The following is a 19,249-nucleotide window of genomic DNA, read 5'->3' as shown; positions in this document are numbered from 1 at the left end:
TCCAAAGCAATGATTTGTTCTCTGCATTTCTTTACTTGTTCCATGGTCTTCTCTTTATTTTGGGTTAAAATTGAAACTTCCTGCGAATGAATCTTTCGCAATTCTCCTATTTCATTGACATGCTTTTCTATAGACTTCCTTCTTTCGATTTCAACAAGATGATTCACTAAATAGTGAACCGCTTCTTGTAAATCATCACCTGAGTATCCATTTCCTTTGCATTCATTCAAAACAGTATTAATTGATTTTACAGAATTCTCTAATTTTCTGATCAAATTGTGACAGTCTTCGATTATTTGAGCAGAGAAAGAAGGAGAGAAAGGATAAGTTAATGTAATATTAGGATCAGATTTGAGGATTCTTATAACCTCGGTCAAAAGAGAGTTTGAATGTCTCCCGGAATGACACATGCAGACCAACAAGAGTGCACAATGCACTCTTGTCGGTCAAAGTTCCGCATTCTGATTGAATAACAGTATGCCATTCTGGGAGACATGCACAGGCAATGTCTCCCGGAATGACACATGCAGACCAACAAGAGTGCACAATGCACTCTTGTCGGTCAAAGTTCGCATTCGTATTCTGATGCAAAAATTGCCATTCTGGGAGACATGCACAGGCAATGTCTCCCGGAATGACACATGCAGACCAACAAGAGTGCACAATGCACTCTTGTCGGTCAAAGTTTCGCATTCGTATTCTGATGCAATAAATTGCCATTCTGGGAGACATGCACAGGCAATGTCTCCCGGAATGACACATGCAGACCAACAAGAGTGAACAATCCGCTTTCTCCTTTGAAATCCAACATTCTAATCACATCTACATTAATAAATTGTTATAAAATACTAATCAAAGATCCAATACAATTCTACTATCTTATACACACATTACCAATGTTAACACCTCTTATAACTTAAATTATTTCATAAAAGTTGTTTTTATATCTTATTATTTTCTCATAATGCTTCTAATACATCTCTAATTTCTTACATTCAAACACCAATATCGTCATACTATCATAAGCACTTAATTTTTTCAAATTTTTAGACTTAAATTTGAGCTACATTTTCATCATCATTTTTAGCCTTAAGCTTCTATAAGGTTATAATACATTATCGTAATATTCTAATATTTATGATTCTTACTACTCAATTCAATATAATCATATAAGTCACTCATAATCAGGAGCATAATTTAAAAATCTATAGCTCATATTTTGACAATTATATATATAGATGATGCATATTGCAATTCCGGTTTCAACACGATCAAATGTCAAACCATGATAAAATATATATCAATTTACAAAATATCGATTAACATTAGAATCCATATCTAATTCCATCAATGCACAAGTTGTAAATGCTTAATCATCTTTGAGAAACGTGAATAGCACAATTTTATAAGATTATTTGTTGAATATTTAAAATATAAGCCAAATCGAATCTTCTGTATATTACTTTAGTTTATAATTGAATGTTAAATGTGCTCAGATAAATATTTGAGTCAGATATCGCATTTTCAAATTTCAAATTTTATCTCATGAAGTTAGAATTCATTTGATCATACAACATCATATTAGTCAAACTAGAGTTCAATCGCGATTCCAAAATGGAACAATTGCTTGTTTTATCAAAATGTTAAAATATTAATCTAAAAAACTTAATATCTAACCAAAACATTCTAGAAATATCATATACAGGTATATGCAATCTAAATGCACACGAAATACTGAAAATTAAAAAGAATATTTATGAGATTATTAAATCTTATGCATTTCAATGAAGAGTCGATAATTATCATCTCTATAGGTTATATATCAACATATGAGTTTTTGGATTGACCACTACTATACTAATGTGATCAAATTAATCTGATTTCTTGAATTTTCATTTGAAGCATTCGCAGTAGTAGGAGTACCTTCATATATTAACATATTAAAAAATTGCGCCCAGATTCGCAGTTTAATCATGATTTTAAGATTGCATTAGATTTCGAAATGCAGAAAAAAATCACTTTAGATTCCCTTCAAACTCTAAGCATAAGCATGTCTCTATATGAGGAAACTACTTGAGCTATTCATTTGGCGGCCCAAAAACTCATGTTGCCTGAGCGCAGAAAATACCAATTTTTGGACCCTGGGTAGGGGGTCATGCATGTTTTCTAAATGTTGGAAAAGTAGGGTATAAATTTTTTATTCATAAATCTAATAGTAGAAAGTATAATATGTTTTGCAACACTTCAATTATCGATTAGTGAACTGTGGTAATGAAATAATGTCTATAATTGATAATAAATTTCTAAAACCTGAATTTTTTTAGGAGTGGCTCGTGCATTTGTTTGTGTGATGAAAGGAGTCTTGAAGTTTATGGTAAGGGAAGGAATTTGGTTTTATCCATATTGATGATTAACTTTCCATAGTAATATGGAACATCATCCTAAATATAGATGTTTTACATGATATTTATATTTGATTTGATTAAAATTTGAGATTTGAAAATATAAAATTGCAAATTATTGAATAATGAAGGATTTTCGTCATTTATTGTAATGGTTTGTAATATAGAATTGTTTGTAATCGATATTAGTGCAAAAAATGTCTGAATTTTAATGAAATGAAAAATATAGCGAATCGAAGTTATTTGTGGTGAGTATTGAGTGATGATTTGACATTTGTAAACTGAGTGATATCAATATTTATTTCTTATGTCTTTGGTTTCTTGAATCAATGAATTCGTTAATACAGATTAACAGGATTCATTGAACCAAAATGATGTTGTTTTATATGATATCGTGTATTTTGAATGTTGCTATTATCCTCGTTGAAATATAGATTGAATTTCCTGAAGATATTTGAGATTCTTTTTTAAATTGTATTAAAAGTCTTGAAACATGTTTCACTTCATTAGAAATTTGCATTATTCTTAAAAGAAATGCAATCTTTTGATGTTCAAAATCCAAAAATATTTCAAAATTTAAAAAATTAATCCCAATTTTGCTAAAAAAGTTTTTAAAATTAGAAAAATAAGAAAATTTTGGAAAAATAACATCTATCATTACTAACTATTTTATGTTTTTATTCATATTTACCTTTAATATGTCTGTCTTTTTTCATAATTCAAAAGATTTAATATTAATTTTTAATGAATTATGTATAAATTCTAAGATTAGTAGACAGGTTAAGTCGTATGACATTCATAAATTGTTTAAAATTCGTTTTAAATATTGAGCATTTCAATTCCAATGAATAAAGGAAGTATTAGTAGCCAACAACATTCATATTATAATTTACTATATAAAGTGATATTGTGTCATTCATATGTTACATCTATAACCTATTTTTTAATAGATTATTAAAGATTTTTATCAAACAGTAGATATTCACAACGCTATTATAGTGGATTCAATTATATATAGTACATAGGTCAATAAAAATGTATCATGCATATCATTCTTCTTATATTTTTTTTGGAATAAAAATTTTGACTTTTTGAATGAAATCTTTAGTATGGTTAACAAAGCATCGATGTTATAAAGCGATATCTCTATATTGTGTTGAATATTTTTAAATTTTATTATCATTCAAATCTTGATTCGTATATAATGCAATAAATGTTGGAAAAGTAGGGTATACAATTCTCATTTTTTTTAAAAAAAATGATATCAGTATAAAAACTATACTGCATCAATACATCATTAAACTTTTAGTCCAACAAATAACGTATAAATTCACTCAAGCATCTACATTCACAACATCATATTCAATATCATTAAGAATGGGTTCAGTATCTTGGTTTGCAAATGTTGCTGGCTGGCTGTTTGCAATATTTGCGGAGAAATATGATCTTATTGAAATTATATTTCCTTTTTCTAATAGGAATATAATAAATCCAATAACTGCGAAATATAATAAAGCAAAGAGAGCTATGGAAAATGGAGGTCTTGTGAATTTATTGCAATTGCATTTGAATAATGAATCATCGACTGTATTATTATGAGAATTGAATATAAATGATGTGAGTCCGCATTTATTTGAAATATTCTCATTAATACCAATGGTTTCGAAAGCTATTCCTAGATCATTTGTTATATGATCGTGTATCTGAACAACAAAAGGTAAGCCAGTATAATAATATTCTAGCTGTATTGGCTTTTCACTAAGTGGGGTATAGATGTTATGAGTTGGCAGTATAGTTTTGGAGAATTTTATACCAGAAGAATTAAATGTGAGAGGAGAGAAAAGACATGCTTGTTTCGCATATATCTGCATATTCATATTATTGGAGTAGTTAAGAAAGTAAGATTCTGCGTTACACGTACCTTTTTCTAGATTCCATCCTTTAATAATTTCGAGTTCGTCCCCATAATTAATGATACTTATATTTACATCAGAAAATGCGTAATAATTGTTGGCTTGTGGATTTATATCTGTTGATGTTGTGCGATTTTTGATATTATATTTTGTTTGATTCAGGTTTGAATTGGATAAAATATAAAATTTACTGTTATATGAACTAATTTCGACGGTTTCATGTGGAGGTATTTTGATAATTTGGAATGAGTTTAGAGATAAAGATAAAATTGTATTCATCTAAAGTAAAATGACCAATTATTCAACATTAAAAAAAAAAAAAAAAAAAAAAAAAAAAAAAAGGTAGTGGGGCTTCCAGGCACTTCGTGCCCTCTAGCCCTGAAGATGTTTAGTATAACTTTGTCCGGACAAGTAAGGGTCTATCGTCGCTACAGGAAAAGTTACGGGCGTTCCAAGGAAGTATACTTTGAGAAGACTTTCCCCATTATAGAATGAGATAGGACGGTTATTTTACAAAACTGACAACACTTTGACCGAGTAGTTTTTTGTGCTGAACAAAAAGTGTCATATAAACATCTGTCAAAAACCGTTTTTTACTTCACTTAAAATGCCACGTAAGCTACGTAAGAATATACGTAAGAGGAAGGGAGCATTGAAACATCCCATAGTAAAACTGACACCACAACAACAGTTGCAACAACAAATGATGAATGACCCCACTATGTTGCAACAAATGTCAAGCAACCCTATGCTTTTAAACCGAGTTATTGGTGCACAGAGTGGAGGTTTAAGAGCGGCACTTTTAGCGAAAATGGCAGGCTATGGTGGAGCTGCAGACGGAACAGCTTATAACCCTCAAAGTCAAATGAATTTGAGTTCACTCAAAAATCAAATAACAGATGTCAAAAAGTCAAACATAGACATACAGAAACAAATAAGTGAAAACGAAAAGAAACTAGAATATGACAGACAGACAAAGAAACTCAATGAGTTAAACGTAGAGAAAAAGAAGAAAGAAGAACAACTGAAAGAACTAAGTACAGAGGAATATGCGAAAAAAGTGTCAGAAAAAGCAGCAGAAGTAGCAAAAATGGAACAAGATGTTATAAATTTGAAAAACCATACTACTCAATATAAAGTACTGAAAGATGAAGAATAAAACAAAAAGCCCTGAAGACATATATGGATAGCGATGAGTATAAAAAAGAAGTTGAAGCAAATGTAAAGGCAGAAAAACTTTTACAGTTGCAAAACCAAACCGTACAGTATGAAAACTTAGCACAAGAAAGTAAAAATAACGACGCAGCCATGCAAAAGGCAATGAAAAGCGCAGAATATATAAAAGCTAATAATGACTGGTTAGATGCCCAAGCCAACGCCAAAGCAGCCCAACTTATAGGGTCAATAAGGACAAAAATACAAGCGGATGAAGACAGTTCAAATGAAGCTTTAATGAATGCTGACTTTAAGAACGCCTTCGAAGCTCTTCATAGTAAGGTGAAACTAGTGAACGACTTCTCATCTGGAAAGAAACTGAAGTCTGAAGGTTTCGACAACGAAAGAGTAAGAGAAGTAGCACAAAATATGACGAAAATAACAGATGCAGCAACGAGACAGGCAGTTCAAAGTGCCTATGACGCCGTTAGAGCAACTGTTGTGGAAAGTCAAGAAAAAGAGTTACAACAGACCAAAACAGACCTAGTAAATGCTTTCTTAAGAACGAAAAGTCAGGTAGGACATTATGCTGCAGATGGAACATATGTGCCAGCTGGTGGAACTTATATACCAGCTGGTGGAACTTATATACTAGCTAGTGGAACTTATATACCACCAAACCCTCCAAGAGAAGCACCTGCACCAGGACTACCTAAAACATTTACATCGTCACATGGACACAGACACAGGCATGCACCAAAACAACAACAACAACCAACAGTTCAAAATCCAGCACCACAACCAACAGTTCAAAACCCAGCACCACAACCAACAGTTCAAAACACTGCACAACAACCAACAGTTCAAAACCCTGCACAACAACAACCACAAACAGAGCAAGGACATAAAAGAAGTAGAGAACAAGGAAACCAAGAATTCTTAAAAATGCTTAAGGAAAATTATGGTTACCCAGATACTCTTGACTTTAGTGACAGATATAAAGAAGCTATTAGAAAGTTCAAGGAAGGAAATACTGACCCGAACCTATTTAGCTTTATGGTTCAGCACCAAATGGGATATAATTTCAAACCTGGAAAATACAAGCTCGCTAAGGGATATGATTTAATAGCATATCATCCAAATGACATGATGAATTTACTCCGAGATATTTGGTGTCAGAGCTAAATGATAATTCAACTCTCTTCATGAAACGCGTAAAAAATAGAGACGGAACGAAAGAAGAAAGGTTTATGAAGCGGATGACTTAAGATAGGGAACTTTTAAAAATGGTCTCGGAATATATGAAATGCCAGCAGATGAGGTACAAGAAACTCCACAGGAAGAAGTTCAGATACAACCAGACATGGAAGAAATAGTTCAGCAACAACAGCTAGAAGAGCCTGAAGGAAACGAACAAGTCCCTCCTTTGGAAACTAACTTCACAGAACTAGATGAAGATTTGGAACAGCCGAAAAATCTTGACCCTCAACAAGTGTATGCGGGGAATATGGAATCTTTCCAAGAGTCTAAGAAAAATTCGGCTGACATAGTAGAAGAATATCGAAAAATGTTCGCCGACATACAAAAGACTCCAACATCAGATGAAAATATTCAGCATAGAATGGAAGTACTGAAAGAAAGTGTACGCAAATACAACAATCCTTTTTACTTACGACCATATAACGTTCAATCTTTGGCTGAACTCGGTGAAAAAAAAGGTTAAATTTCACCAAAACATATAGAAATGAAACATTGTTTAAAGTTCATTCAGAACCTAGCCAATATGGAAACAAACCTACTTTTGTTTCTGCAGACTATGGAACTACAATGAGATGGGGTCATAAAGCTAATCCGGATAGGTGGTTCATAAACTTACAACCTCAATTCCAAGAAGTTGTAGACGCAATGGAAGTGAATGGTGAACCAGATATAGCTGGTATTTTCAGCGCGGCTTTAATGCCATTGAAAGATATGAAACATGCAGATATTTTGGACCAGTATGAAATGAACATGGCTGATGGAAATATAACACCTGACGTTCTAGAACATTTATCTCAAAGAACTACACAGAACCATAGAGATGGTATATTTGGTGAAGAGTTTAGAAAGAAAGTTAGGGAGAGAGAAGGAAGAGAACCTATTGTACATGACCTTGCAAACGAAAGTTTGCAAAATGTCATAAAAACTTACTTTGCAGACAATGAACCGAGAAGGGATGAATATTTAAGAAAACTCAAATGGACAGTACCAAATGAAATGTTAGTATTGAAAAACATGTTCCATGACAAAATAAAACCAACTACAGAAATAAATGACGCAAGACTGAAACGTTGGGTAAAAGCTTTCCCATTCACAAAAGATATTATTGGTAACATGGAAAGAAAACCAGAATGGCTACAAAAACATATATTTGGAAACGAGCTTATTCCATATGGACAAGCTCTGTTTGAAGAGCTTGAACCGGAAACTCAGGAAAGAGTCATGCAAACAATACGCGAAGACTCAAATACAAACTATGACAAAATCTTTCTAGGATATAGGTTACCTGAGATGGGCGACCAGAGCCCAAAGGCAAAAAGGACACGTGAAATTTACAACATACTAGGTGAACATGAGGCAAAGATGCAACAACTTGAAGCAGAGGGCAAGTTACCAAAAGCGACACCAAAGAAGAAGAGTAGAACAAAGTGAAAGTAGTGAAGAAGTAACTTCATCTAGTGAAAGTAGTGGCAATGAAGGAAAAAGAAGAGTTAAAAACTCAGTCAGGAAGAAAGTAAAGCTTGGTACGAGTGGGTTCTATTATGACACATAAATCCAACTATTCTATATTTTTACCCATATGAAATGTACGCCGCTCAGAATATAACGCCAACAGTTTTGGACGCCATGAACGGAAATGTTTCCGAATGGTATAACGAATGCGACAATGCCATTAGAAGGTCAGAAATAGTTCCTGGAACTTACGAATATACAACTGCTGTTTCTTATGGAAACGTAGGTGAGTTTGGAGAAGGTTCTTCAACAACAGTAGATATTGCTTGCGACAGGTTTCATATTATTTCTATTGACAACTCATTCTTATACGTGGAACAAGACATTGAAATAAAACCTTCTGCCAAGTTGTCTGACAAGAAAGGTTGCAATGGAATTTTCTATGTCGGATACCAATATGCTCCAGAAGTTTTCATGGGATATAAGATATATTCTAACTCTGACTTAGTTCAAACAGTAACATGGGCAAACTATGAATGGTTCGCTTTGAGAAAACTCAGTACAACCACAAGCTAGAGAACAAACAGACCAGTATGCAAATATTGAGAAAATAAGAAGACTTGACCCTAACGTTCCAGGAGTTTATGTTAACCTTTCTGGTTCAGATGGAACTGCTGCCACTAAAGTAAAACTGAAACTTAGAGTTCCTTTGTCATCTTTCCTCATCTTCAGGTTTTTAAGATACTTGCCAAACTGGGCAGGAAAAATTTCTATCGAACTTACTCCAAGCAAAAATAACTTAGTCATTGCACCAACACAAGACCCATTCAGCATTACTGTAGCTGGAACTGGTGGAGCCAAGTTCTGTGACTTTTGCAAAGACAAAGTTGACTTAGACTTTGGTTTCTCAAACTTCAACAATGAAGTAAACTATTATTTCAATGCTGCTGGAACTGCTTGGGACCCAGTTAAGTTTACATGCGAAAAGTTTGAATGCAAGAGAATAGAAAGCAGACTTGCAGTCTATATGTTGGACCCAGATATTTCAAATGCTTTAGCTGCCAAATATATTGCAGTTCCACTTATGTTCCCTATACACCAAATATCTGTCAAAGACTTTGCAGGTGAAGTTGGAAACCAAAGTGCTGACCCAGGTGCAAGAACAGATATTGCTTTAACAACTGCAATGAAACATGCAGATACTATGTTTGTACTGTTCAGACGAACTATAAATGACTATTCTTGTTTCTACAACCCCGGTATTAAATATCATATAAACATAGATGGCAAATATTATCCAAGAGAAGAATATTCTACAGTTGAGGATATGAGGTCATACAACTTGACATTAGATGCTATGAACTTTAACAACAACTTCACAACAACCATTAACCCTGAAATGCAAAGTTCTATTATGCCATATGTGAAAGTATGGACTCATACAGGAGGTCAAAAAACTCAATATACAAATGGAGACCGTTCAAACTTTTGGCTTGGCATTCCATTTGCTGACTCAGAAGACTTTATGGGTGGTATTTCAACTGTTGGTACTGTACAAATACAATATACTGGTGACAGAGACGGTCCAGATGAACTGAGAGCAAAGAAGTTTACAAAACCAATAGCACTTTTCACGGAAGATGCTCTTTTGAAGATTCGTTCGATGAAACCTGCTGGGGCTCCTCAGATTGGCATAACGACAGCTTCCATCGAGCAGATTTTGGCAGCAGGTCAGTAAGTTGTTCTTGAACTGACTTCTCTCCGTCAAATATTGACAGTACGCCAGTTTTGACATAATATTGTAAGATAAACTTTCCTTTAGAAATATCTGTAAGTTTTGTTGTTATATTTTTGTCAACGTCAAGAACTTTCACCATCTCGGTTATACCAACTTTCTTTGCTTTATGAAAATATTTAGGTTCAGCAAAGACTGCTATTCTATAACATTTACCATTGTTTGTATAAAGAACTATTCTGTCAATGTATTTGTATTGTTTGTGTGTGTAAACTTTGTTCTGCTTCAATTCAATAAGATATCCGAATACATCCATCTTTTTATTCTAAGTAAAATGTCATTTCCGAAAAATAGAAGCGTGAGTGTTTCAAAAGGTTTAATGGCGGTGGCAGATGTGAAGTTAAATTCACCAACTCAAACAAACAGTCAAAGTGTTGTTGTCAATGTCAAAGACAGAGATGTTGAAGTGGGGAAACCATACGAAGACGAAGATGGTATAACAATTGTTCCTGTAAAAGAACCAACATATCCTGAAGTTAGCAGAGACTTAAGTTCTGTTGCAGATATTCGAAACGACTACCAACAACTGAAAGACAAACTTCAAACTCAGGAGAAGATTTGTCAAGCTTTAGGTATAATGTTAAACTTGGTCGAACACAACCCTGTAAAAGTGAACTCATATGTCATTGCACCTCATGAAGTTTTGAAAGAACTATTGAAACTTTTGACAGAGGCAGACGATATAAACATCAAAGAAATAGAACCCGACATTAGTTGCTGTGGTGTTTCATATAATGTCATTGACAAGATATACGTTATGAAAAGAGGTGAAACGTTGAACTTAAAGTATAGTTTCCCAGACGTCATAAAAATATTTGACGACCACAACATTTCATTAAAATTTATTTGCTAAGTAAAAATGTCAAAACTTCTTGAAAGATGTTTGAAGAAAAATAATATAGACTTTATTTCATGTAAAGGACTTTACACACTTTTGAACGATATGAAAGACCCTGTTTTGTTTGTTCGTGTAGACAAAGGAAAGTTCTATGTCTTTACAAAATATTTGAACTTCTTAGACAGAGAACTTCAAGAAACGCCATGTGAAAGTTTAGATGAAGTTCTTCTCCACTTTCAGAAAAACTTTTAAATATATATAAATGGCAGAAGATATAATGGTTTATACTATTACGACTAAAAACCCCGAGTCATATAATTCTATAACAACAAACTTACAAAGTCCTCAAGGACGATATTGTAAACTAACCTTAAACACAATGACGACTAAAGCCTGTTTTGCTCTTTTGACACCAGAAGACTTTATTGTTGTGAATGGTAAAAAATACTCCTTTGAAGATACTTACTCAGATATACCACCAACAGGTTTTGTTGACTTATTTAATACTTTAAGTACGGGTGTAACATGTGCTGCAACTAGAGCAGGTTTCATTATGTTTGGATGTCCGACTGAGTTTACTATAAACAATATGAGCTATAATACAAAACTTATTTCTGGTTTTTACTACCAACAGTTTCCTATAACAGGAAAAGGTGTCATACAAGGAATGTCTATTCCATTGACATTAAGCACACCAATCTTATATATTGTTTCAAACTTAGGTTCAAAGTGTTATTCGAACGTCGACAGAAACTATTATGACCAAAAGATACTTATGCGTATAAACAATACTTTCTCTGCTGGTTTGCCTATTGTTCATTCGAATGCAGAATTTTCAACCTTAGTGAACTCAAACACTTTGGCAAGTATAACGTTGACATTAGTTGACGCAAACTTTGTTCCTGTAAAACTTTTATGTCCTATGTATTTGTCAATGACGGCAGAAAGTTTCGAATTGGAAGATGCAACTGGTGAAAGTATTGTATTACAAGAACAACTTCAACAACAAATAGCTCAAGAACAACAAATGCAACAAATGCAACAACAAAGTCAAGAATAAAAAAAATATTTTTTTTTATTTTTATAAAAATGTACAGAATAGATGTTTCAGATTTTTATGACTTCCAAGCATTCAGAAATATGTGTCCATTTAGAGACTATAACAAAGCAGTCGAGAATTTGAAACGTTTAGTCATTTATGTCGACTCTGCCCCAGAATGTTATGTTATGAAAGAATGGGATGTAGTCTTTAACAAACCAAGAGCAACAATAGTTTCAGAACAAGAATGTAGACAGAAACTTAAGAAAATAAAAGTCGTACAAGTTGGCATGAAGATGTTAGATGCTTGGGATATCTTATTGTCAAAGTTAGAAGATTTTTCAGTTCGAGGTATAAAGTTCTATACACCTTCTCCAAACTTCTATTCTATCTTCACTGGATATAAATATGAACAAGTAGAATGGAAAGAAAATATTATAGAAGCTTGGTTAGACCATGTCAAAGAAATTATATGCAATGGAAACGAAAGAGTCTATGAGTATATCTTATGTTGGTTTGCAAACATCTTACAACATCCAAGTGCTAAAAATGAAACTGCTCTCATTATAATTGGAAAACAAGGAACTGGTAAGAACACATTCTTTACAGATATTTTGTGCAAACTGTTAGAAGGTTATTCGAATCCGAATATGACAAACTTAGAAAACATCTGTGGCAAGTTTAACTCCTCAATAGAGAATATGAAACTTATAGTTTGTAACGAACTTCAAAGTATAGATACAACAAAAGTTTTAAACTCAGATGCTTTGAAGAGTCTTATAACAGATAAAGTTGGAGTTGTTGAAAGAAAATATAAAGACCAAAGAGTTTGTGAAAATGTTGCAAACTTCATTATGATTTCAAACAATGCTGTTCCGATGAAGTTAGAAAGTTCTGACAGAAGATATGTAGTTGTCAGAACGTCAGATTCTCATATGCAAGATACAGAATATTTTGACGACTTAGCAGAAACTTTGACATCTGACTTTTACAACCACTTGTTCTCATATTTTATGACATTAGATATTTCTAAGTTCAATCCAAGACAAATTCCACATACCGAAGAGAGACAAACATTGTTAGAAGCAAACAAGAGTGTATATGAACTGTTCATAGATGAAACTGACTTTGTGTCATTAGATGAAAGGTCATTGTACGATTCGTATAAACAATATTGTCAAGAATATGGTTATATGACAGCGTCTAAACGAACATTCTTGGCAAATGTCAAAAGTCTTTTAGACGTACAGAATGGTGTATATACAAAGAAAATTTTTTCTGAGTAAATTTAAAAAAAATATTTTTTATCCGATAGAAAAAGATGGCAAAATTCATCTCAGTAAACAAGTACATGTCAGGACTTAAAGAAGAACTAGACCCATTCACATATTTGAATGTTTACTTCTACCATTTTGAAAAGTCTTCATTCAGCAAAGTTTGGAACATCGAACCAGTTAAGTTTGCTATTGTGACTAAAAATGGTGCGAAATTTGAAGACTTAGACATAGAAGGTTTGTTAGCAGTCAAAGAAAGTTTTGACAGAAGGTTCTCAAACCTTAAAGAAGGCAAAGCATACAAACTTGTTATACCTTATGAACCAAAGAAAGCAGACGACTATGAATATTATGAGTCTAAGATAGTTGAAGTTCAAGGTAAATTGGGTAAAAAGATTTTAGAGTCTAAGCCAGTGTTTGCTCCTAAAGAGGAAGAGAACATTGACATTGACCCAGAAATGTTCTAAAAATAAAATTTTATTTTTACATGTCAAATTTCTTTTTCTCTGGAACTGGTTCAGGTTCTTTCTTCTCTTCTTCTACTTTCTTTTCTTTCTTTTCTCTCTTCTTCTTTTCTGGTGGAGTTATGTCAAATTTGGCGCAACTATATTTATGTAAAAGTTCTTTGTCCTTTAATAGCTCATCTATTCTGTTTTCTATTTCATCTTCAAGAACAGCGCATGTGTCTTCTTTGCATTCTAAGAAGTTTTGTTGGACTTCATCTCTCCAAGAGGCGTCATCTCTGTCAACAAGTCTGTCATTGACAAATTTTAAGACTTCTCTGCCTAATGTTTTATGGTTCTTGTCATATTCCCAGAAACAGAACTTTAGAACAAATTCACCTTTCTTGTTTACACTATGTAAGATTTTATGGTCGACAGATGTTTTGCTGTCGAAAAGCTTGTCTCGAATATAGATAGCGAAATCGCTAGACATTTTCTAAAAGATAAAAATTTTAATTTTTCTAAAAATATGTTAGAAAAAAAGTTTGCTGACATTGACAAGAAATTTGAGAATGTTTTAAACAAGAACAAGAGGAAGTTAGAAAATGCTCAGATAAAACCTATACATGACAAGTTCTTATTTGCTCAGAATGGTATAACAGGTCTAATTGCACCACCTGGGTCGGGTAAGACTTTCACTTATCTTAAAATGGCTGCACAACAACAAGAACTAGATGAGAAGAACCCATTCTATGAGTTAGTTGTCATTTGTAGTACTTCTGGTCAATTTGACCAAACCGTCAATTCGTTCAAAGATATTATAAAGAAGTCTAAGTTAGTATGTATAAAAGACTCTGAGTTGTTAGATTGGATAAAGAAGTACCAAAGAAGAGTTTTGAAGTATAATGCTATAAATGAGTATATAAATTCTAAGTTTAAAGACCCTAATGAGGAAATGCAGAGAATATTAGAGAAGAAACACTTCAGAAACAAACAGAAAGAGATAGAATACATTTCGAAGAAATTGCAATCGTACGATTGGAAGACTTACCCTCATAGATGTCTTCTTATCTTAGATGACTTTGCTTCTCATCCTTTGCTTAAGAATAGAGAACAAGATATGTGTCGAATTCTTAAGAAGCTCAGACACTTTAACATCTCAGTTGTCATTTGTGTACAGACAGCAAAGAGTTTAAGTAAGGATGTAAAGAGAATACTTACTGACATTGTACTTTTCCCCGGATTGTCCGAAGACGATTTCATGGAACTTATGAAAGAGTCCATGGCAGGTAAGTTTGACAGATATGAACTATGGGAGAAGTACAAAGTCATACAAGACCCTCATACTTCTTTCAGAATTCATATCTATGCGAACAAAGTTCAAATTGTAAAAAGTCAAGCTTGAAAAATCTAAGTGTTTAGTCTTAGTAAGATGGTAGCTTCTTAAAGCATATGCCGTCCTTGAGTTTTAGGTACGTGAAGAGAAGTACAATGAATTCAATTACGAGTACAATTGCAATGACAACCAAGGCAACTATTTTTGTCTTTTGCCAGCAAGGGTACTTCTTCTCTTCCAATGGTTCGGCAGAACTATACTCACTCATGAGAAATGCCAAAACGGTTTAATAGAAAAAGTGTCATCTACCCTACTTGTTTGAAGTTGTCAAAATACTCTGTTATTTTTCACGATTTTCATGAGTTTTAGGCGACCCAGAAAAAAAACGGTCTCGCTGTTCTTCACTGTTTTCGTACGGAATCTCTTCTCTAGGTTTTCCGAGGGAAGCAAGCATATGAGGAAATTCATGAAATTTGGTCATTTTTCAGCAAAAATAATGTTTAGGTGAAGAGGTGAGATCTCACCTGTTTTTTCACCTAATTTTTCACCTCTTTTTTTTTCACAACCGTTTTACATGGTAAGCGTTATTTTTTGACGAAGTGAACATTGACACTTCGTCAAAAAAATCCCTGAAATCATATCTTACATACAAAATAAAAAAATAAAATGACACTTTTTCATTAGATAACTGTTATTTTTTGACGAAGTGAACATTGACACTTCGTCAAAAAAATCCCTGAAATCATATCTTACATACAAAATAAAAAAATAAAATGACACTTTTTCATTAGATAACTGTTATTTTTTGACGAAGTGAACATTGACACTTCGTCAAAAAAATCCCTGAAATCATATCTTACATACAAAAAAATACAAAAAAACTAACTTTATTTTTTCTATCTTAAGGAAATTCATGAAAATTCAAGAGGTGAAAAAAGAGGTGAAAAAACAGGTGAGATCTCACCTCTTCACCTAAACATTATTTTTGGGTCCTTTACACTCATTACGAAGAAGTCTTGACAAAACATTTACGAAGAAGTCTTGACAAAACATTTACGAAGAAGTCTTGACAAATTCAAGAGGTGAAAAAAGAGGTGAAAAAACAGGTGAGATCTAACCATCTACCCGACATTCTCGTCAAATACAAAAAAATGAAAAAGTGTCATTTTTTTTCATGTCCGAAGACTCGAAGGTGCAACACTTCCAAAATACCGACGAACTCAGAAGAGCAGCATGGCAGTATCTTCTTGACAACTTCTTTGAGTTCTCCAGGTACACCTTGGAAAATGCTGAAGAACTCCGACACAGAGAATTTGGAGAAATTGCACTCCAATACTACCTTGACAAACAAAGGGTAAACAAAGGGTAAATTAAGACTAAAAACTTAACGTTTAAAAAGTGACATTTTTAATGAGCTCCGAGTCACCGAGAAAACTTGGTCAGATGTTAGCAGCTTACTTCCCTGAGGAGGATGGAAGCGTTACATACGTAAGGTTCAAAAACAACGAACCTGGAATTGCGTACCAAATTCGCAATTACATGACCATGGAAGAGTACGAAAGGTTCCTACAAGAGAAACCAGCTCTAAACAACTCAGAAAAGAAAGAATAAAAAGTTTAACTCGTAATTGTTTATTTTTTTACTTGTATGGGCAAGCTGCAAGAATGAAGTCGACTATCTCAGTCTTTGTCTTGACCAGTTGGACGGCTCTTGTGAGTATGTCTGTTTTGCGGTCTCCAGCTGGTGTCTGACCTTCGTAATTGCGCATGTTCTTGAGAGCTCCAACTGTAAATGGTTGTAGGATGAAGAGTCTCTCAGACTGCTTGAGGTAGTCTTCACGGTCACGAACCGAATCTGTGGTACGAGTCGAATCGGTCGATTTGAGGGAAGAGAGTGAGAGCCTGTCTTCTTCCATTGGGGTAGTAGCATACTCTTTGCGTAAGCGGTTCAGACCTTCCTCGAACTCTTGGTCTCTCTTGGATTGAGATTGGAATTGTGGGGCAGGGTTTTGCATAAACATCCAAGGGTTGGGGAAGTAAGGCATAGGCTGAGGAGGGTAGTTCGGGAAGCCTTGTGGTGGGTAGTAACCTTGAGGTGGAAATTGGTAGTAAATCGGAGGTACTTGCTGGAACTGAGGTGCAGGGGCTGGTGCTTTAGGTTCCTCTGGTTTGGGAAAGGACTGGGTTGGTGGTACGTCGGACATTGTTCTGAAACAGTACAAGACTAGTTCTGAAACAGTACAAGTATTGTTCTGAAAAAGTACAAGTATTGTTCTGAAGCAGTGCAAGTATTGTTCTGAAAAAGTACAAGTATTGTTCTGAAGCAGTACAAGTATTGTTCTGAAAAAGTACAAGTATTGTTCTGAAAAAGTACAAGTATTGTTCTGAAACAGAAAATTTTTCTCACAAATTGAGAGCTTTTACGGGAAATTTGTTCTGAAACAGGACAAGTATTGTTCTGAAAAAGTACAAGTATTGTTCTGAAACAGTACAAGACTAGTTCTGAAACAGTACAAGTATTGTTCTGAAAAAGTACAAGACTAGTTCTGAAACAGAACAATGGACAACATCGAGCCATTAGATGAGGCAATTTACCTTATAGAGATAAATGAAGTTGTTAAGCAGTACTTGGGCAAGGACAAAGCCAACAAGTCCCTCGGCTGCTGGTTGTCTGGAAGAGGTGCGCTGAAAATCGAAATTGAAACCGGAATTCCAATTCAAATACCAGAAAACACTCCTGTAGACGACATAAAGGAGATGAAGAAAGAAGCTCTTCTCAAGTTCTTTGCAAAGCGCCCATGGATACAACTTCCAAACAGAGAGAGTCCAATTCCACGAATTATACAAATTCTCAGAGCACTGTTCCACTTCTCAGGACGGCCGTTCTTCATAACCTCAGAAGGCGACATCCAACCAGTACTGTAAACCTTAACGTTTAGAGTAAAAACATTTTTTTTCATTTTTTGAATGAAGCAAGTTAAATTCGTCCCACACCAATCTCAATGGACCGATGAAGAGTTTCAAGCCATCGTTGAAGACGTTGAGAACGACATAGACGGCGAACTTAAAGGAGCTCAAATCACAATTGCAACCAAAATTGCAGAGGTCAAGGAACAGATAGCTCCACTTAAAGCTACCAAAGCTACTCTTGACCTCATGGATAGTTACCGTTTAGATGTCAAGAGTGGAATAAGACAATTAAAATTAAAACTTCTAAACTACGAAGCTATACTCCAAAAGTTAGCAGAAATGAGGAGACTTTACCAGAGCTACTTACATGTAAGGGACTTACCTTCAAGCAGTCCGACCAAAGATGAATTTGTTGACATTGTCCCAATTTTGTCCGAAAGTCAGCTCAGATGTTTCGAACTGCTCCCAACATATCCGGAATATGAACGTTTGCCTGAACTCTTTCGGTTCCTCAAAAAACGTTTTTTGGTTCTCATGTTCCAAACTTTTATCGGAAGAGACAACAAACGTTCAGAAGAAGAACAAGATATTATTTTAAACTTGTTGTATGACTTAACTGTCATAACCAGCTTTTTGAAGTAAAACCGTCATTCTCAAACCACTTAATTTTTTCGATGTCCGAACAAGCACCGAAGCCGAACACAATGGCAGATGTCCTTTCAAGGTTGCCAGACAAGCGCCCAATTCAAATTCAAATTGCCCAATTGAAAGCTCATCTGACAAACACCATTAAGACTCTCCAAAGTAGTCTTATGACAGAGATGACCAATCTCAAAGCCGATGTCCTCAAGCAAAAAGCTTCCAATGAGAAAGTCCTGAACGATTTCTCAGAATCGTTGCGCAATTACGAGAGAGAAAACCGAGACCTTGCCAGACTCATATACCGTTTCTTCGAAGAGATAGACGCCATCTGGAAGGTACTCGGAAAGGACAGAACATGCAACACCGTACTTCGTGAGTACCAAATTGAAGAAGGAATTGTCGAGGAAGAAGAGGAAGAAGAGAAACACGAAGAAGAGGAAGAAGAGAAACACGAAGAAGAGGAAGAAGAGAAACACGAAGAAGAGGAAGTTTGGGCAACCCTTGTTGCCGATGACGCTTATGAAATTTCCCAACCCTACCCATACAAAATCCGCAACAGGGAGACCGGCAAGGTTCTTACCCCAGTCCTCAACAACTTGGGACACTTGAACCTTAACCTTCGGAATCGCGGTTCAATTTCCATGGGCAAGCTTGTCGCAATTCAATGGGTTCCAAATCCAGACAAGAAGACGAGGGTCAGACACATTGACGGTGACAAGCTCAACAACCGTAAGGAGAACCTCGAGTGGTTCTAAGAGTAAAAAAATTTTATTTTAGGGGGAAACCCCAAG

The 19,249-nt window shown here is 34.5% G+C and overlaps 11 protein-coding genes and 4 pseudogenes across 15 annotated transcripts, besides 3 other annotated features; 13 read left to right on the top strand and 2 right to left on the bottom strand.

Moving 5' to 3' along the window:
* Positions 1-4,922: 4,922 nt before the first annotated feature.
* Positions 4,923-5,377, top strand: TVAGG3_0345830 (protein of unknown function, DUF4106 family; the record flags this gene model as incomplete). Its single annotated transcript, XM_051230902.1, has 1 exon — positions 4,923-5,377. A coding segment is annotated over one exon (455 nt), but the record flags the coding sequence as incomplete, so codon positions are not given.
* An 826-nt stretch (positions 5,378-6,203) lies between these two features.
* Positions 6,204-6,413, top strand: TVAGG3_0345820 (protein of unknown function, DUF4106 family; the record flags this gene model as incomplete). The annotated part of the gene is made up of 1 exon (XM_051230901.1): positions 6,204-6,413. One exon carries the CDS (start codon positions 6,204-6,206, stop codon positions 6,411-6,413), a length of 210 nt encoding a protein of 69 aa, XP_051100631.1.
* Positions 6,414-7,240: 827 nt separating this feature from the next.
* Positions 7,241-15,000: a mobile genetic element.
* Positions 7,727-8,161, top strand: TVAGG3_0345810 (protein of unknown function, DUF4106 family; the record flags this gene model as incomplete). The annotated part of the gene is made up of 1 exon (XM_051230900.1): positions 7,727-8,161. One exon carries the CDS (start codon positions 7,727-7,729, stop codon positions 8,159-8,161), a length of 435 nt encoding a protein of 144 aa, XP_051100630.1.
* On the top strand, positions 8,657-9,388 carry TVAGG3_0345800 (annotated as a pseudogene). The gene has a single exon. A coding segment is annotated over exon 1 (732 nt).
* Positions 9,510-9,920, top strand: TVAGG3_0345790 (protein of unknown function, DUF4106 family; the record flags this gene model as incomplete). Its single annotated transcript, XM_051230899.1, has 1 exon — positions 9,510-9,920. One exon carries the CDS (start codon positions 9,510-9,512, stop codon positions 9,918-9,920), a length of 411 nt encoding a protein of 136 aa, XP_051100629.1.
* TVAGG3_0345780 (protein of unknown function, DUF4106 family) lies at positions 10,297-10,830 on the top strand (the record flags this gene model as incomplete). Its single annotated transcript, XM_051230898.1, has 1 exon — positions 10,297-10,830. The coding sequence occupies one exon, from the start codon at positions 10,297-10,299 to the stop codon at positions 10,828-10,830; it is 534 nt and encodes a 177-aa protein (XP_051100628.1).
* TVAGG3_0345770 lies at positions 11,078-11,998 on the top strand (annotated as a pseudogene). Its single transcript has one exon. A coding segment is annotated over exon 1 (921 nt).
* TVAGG3_0345760 (uncharacterized protein) lies at positions 12,556-13,140 on the top strand (the record flags this gene model as incomplete). The annotated part of the gene is made up of 1 exon (XM_051230897.1): positions 12,556-13,140. One exon carries the CDS (start codon positions 12,556-12,558, stop codon positions 13,138-13,140), a length of 585 nt encoding a protein of 194 aa, XP_051100627.1.
* On the top strand, positions 13,176-13,595 carry TVAGG3_0345750 (protein of unknown function, DUF4108 family; the record flags this gene model as incomplete). Its single annotated transcript, XM_051230896.1, has 1 exon — positions 13,176-13,595. The coding sequence occupies one exon, from the start codon at positions 13,176-13,178 to the stop codon at positions 13,593-13,595; it is 420 nt and encodes a 139-aa protein (XP_051100626.1).
* Positions 13,628-14,064, bottom strand: TVAGG3_0345740 (uncharacterized protein; the record flags this gene model as incomplete). The annotated part of the gene is made up of 1 exon (XM_051230895.1): positions 13,628-14,064. A coding segment is annotated over one exon (437 nt), but the record flags the coding sequence as incomplete, so codon positions are not given.
* Positions 14,544-14,976, top strand: TVAGG3_0345730 (annotated as a pseudogene). Its single transcript has one exon. A coding segment is annotated over exon 1 (433 nt).
* Positions 15,001-16,317: 1,317 nt separating the features above from the next.
* Positions 16,318-16,518, top strand: TVAGG3_0345710 (uncharacterized protein; the record flags this gene model as incomplete). The annotated part of the gene is made up of 1 exon (XM_051230894.1): positions 16,318-16,518. The coding sequence occupies one exon, from the start codon at positions 16,318-16,320 to the stop codon at positions 16,516-16,518; it is 201 nt and encodes a 66-aa protein (XP_051100624.1).
* A 28-nt stretch (positions 16,519-16,546) lies between these two features.
* On the bottom strand, positions 16,547-17,110 carry TVAGG3_0345700 (uncharacterized protein; the record flags this gene model as incomplete). The annotated part of the gene is made up of 1 exon (XM_051230893.1): positions 16,547-17,110. One exon carries the CDS (start codon positions 17,108-17,110, stop codon positions 16,547-16,549), a length of 564 nt encoding a protein of 187 aa, XP_051100623.1.
* Positions 16,547-17,110: a mobile genetic element.
* A 355-nt stretch (positions 17,111-17,465) lies between these two features.
* On the top strand, positions 17,466-17,778 carry TVAGG3_0345680 (uncharacterized protein; the record flags this gene model as incomplete). The annotated part of the gene is made up of 1 exon (XM_051230892.1): positions 17,466-17,778. A coding segment is annotated over one exon (313 nt), but the record flags the coding sequence as incomplete, so codon positions are not given.
* Positions 17,779-17,873: 95 nt separating this feature from the next.
* Positions 17,874-19,213, top strand: TVAGG3_0345670 (annotated as a pseudogene). Its single transcript has one exon. A coding segment is annotated over exon 1 (1,340 nt).
* Positions 17,874-19,213: a mobile genetic element.
* Positions 19,214-19,249: the final 36 nt, after the last annotated feature.

The sequence above is a fragment of the Trichomonas vaginalis genome, chromosome V (genome assembly GCF_026262505.1).
Source record: "Trichomonas vaginalis G3 chromosome V, whole genome shotgun sequence".
NCBI lineage: Eukaryota > Parabasalia > Trichomonadida > Trichomonadidae > Trichomonas > Trichomonas vaginalis.
The sequence above is the reverse complement of the archived record's forward strand: the minus strand, read 5'-3'. Positions and strand labels throughout refer to the sequence as shown.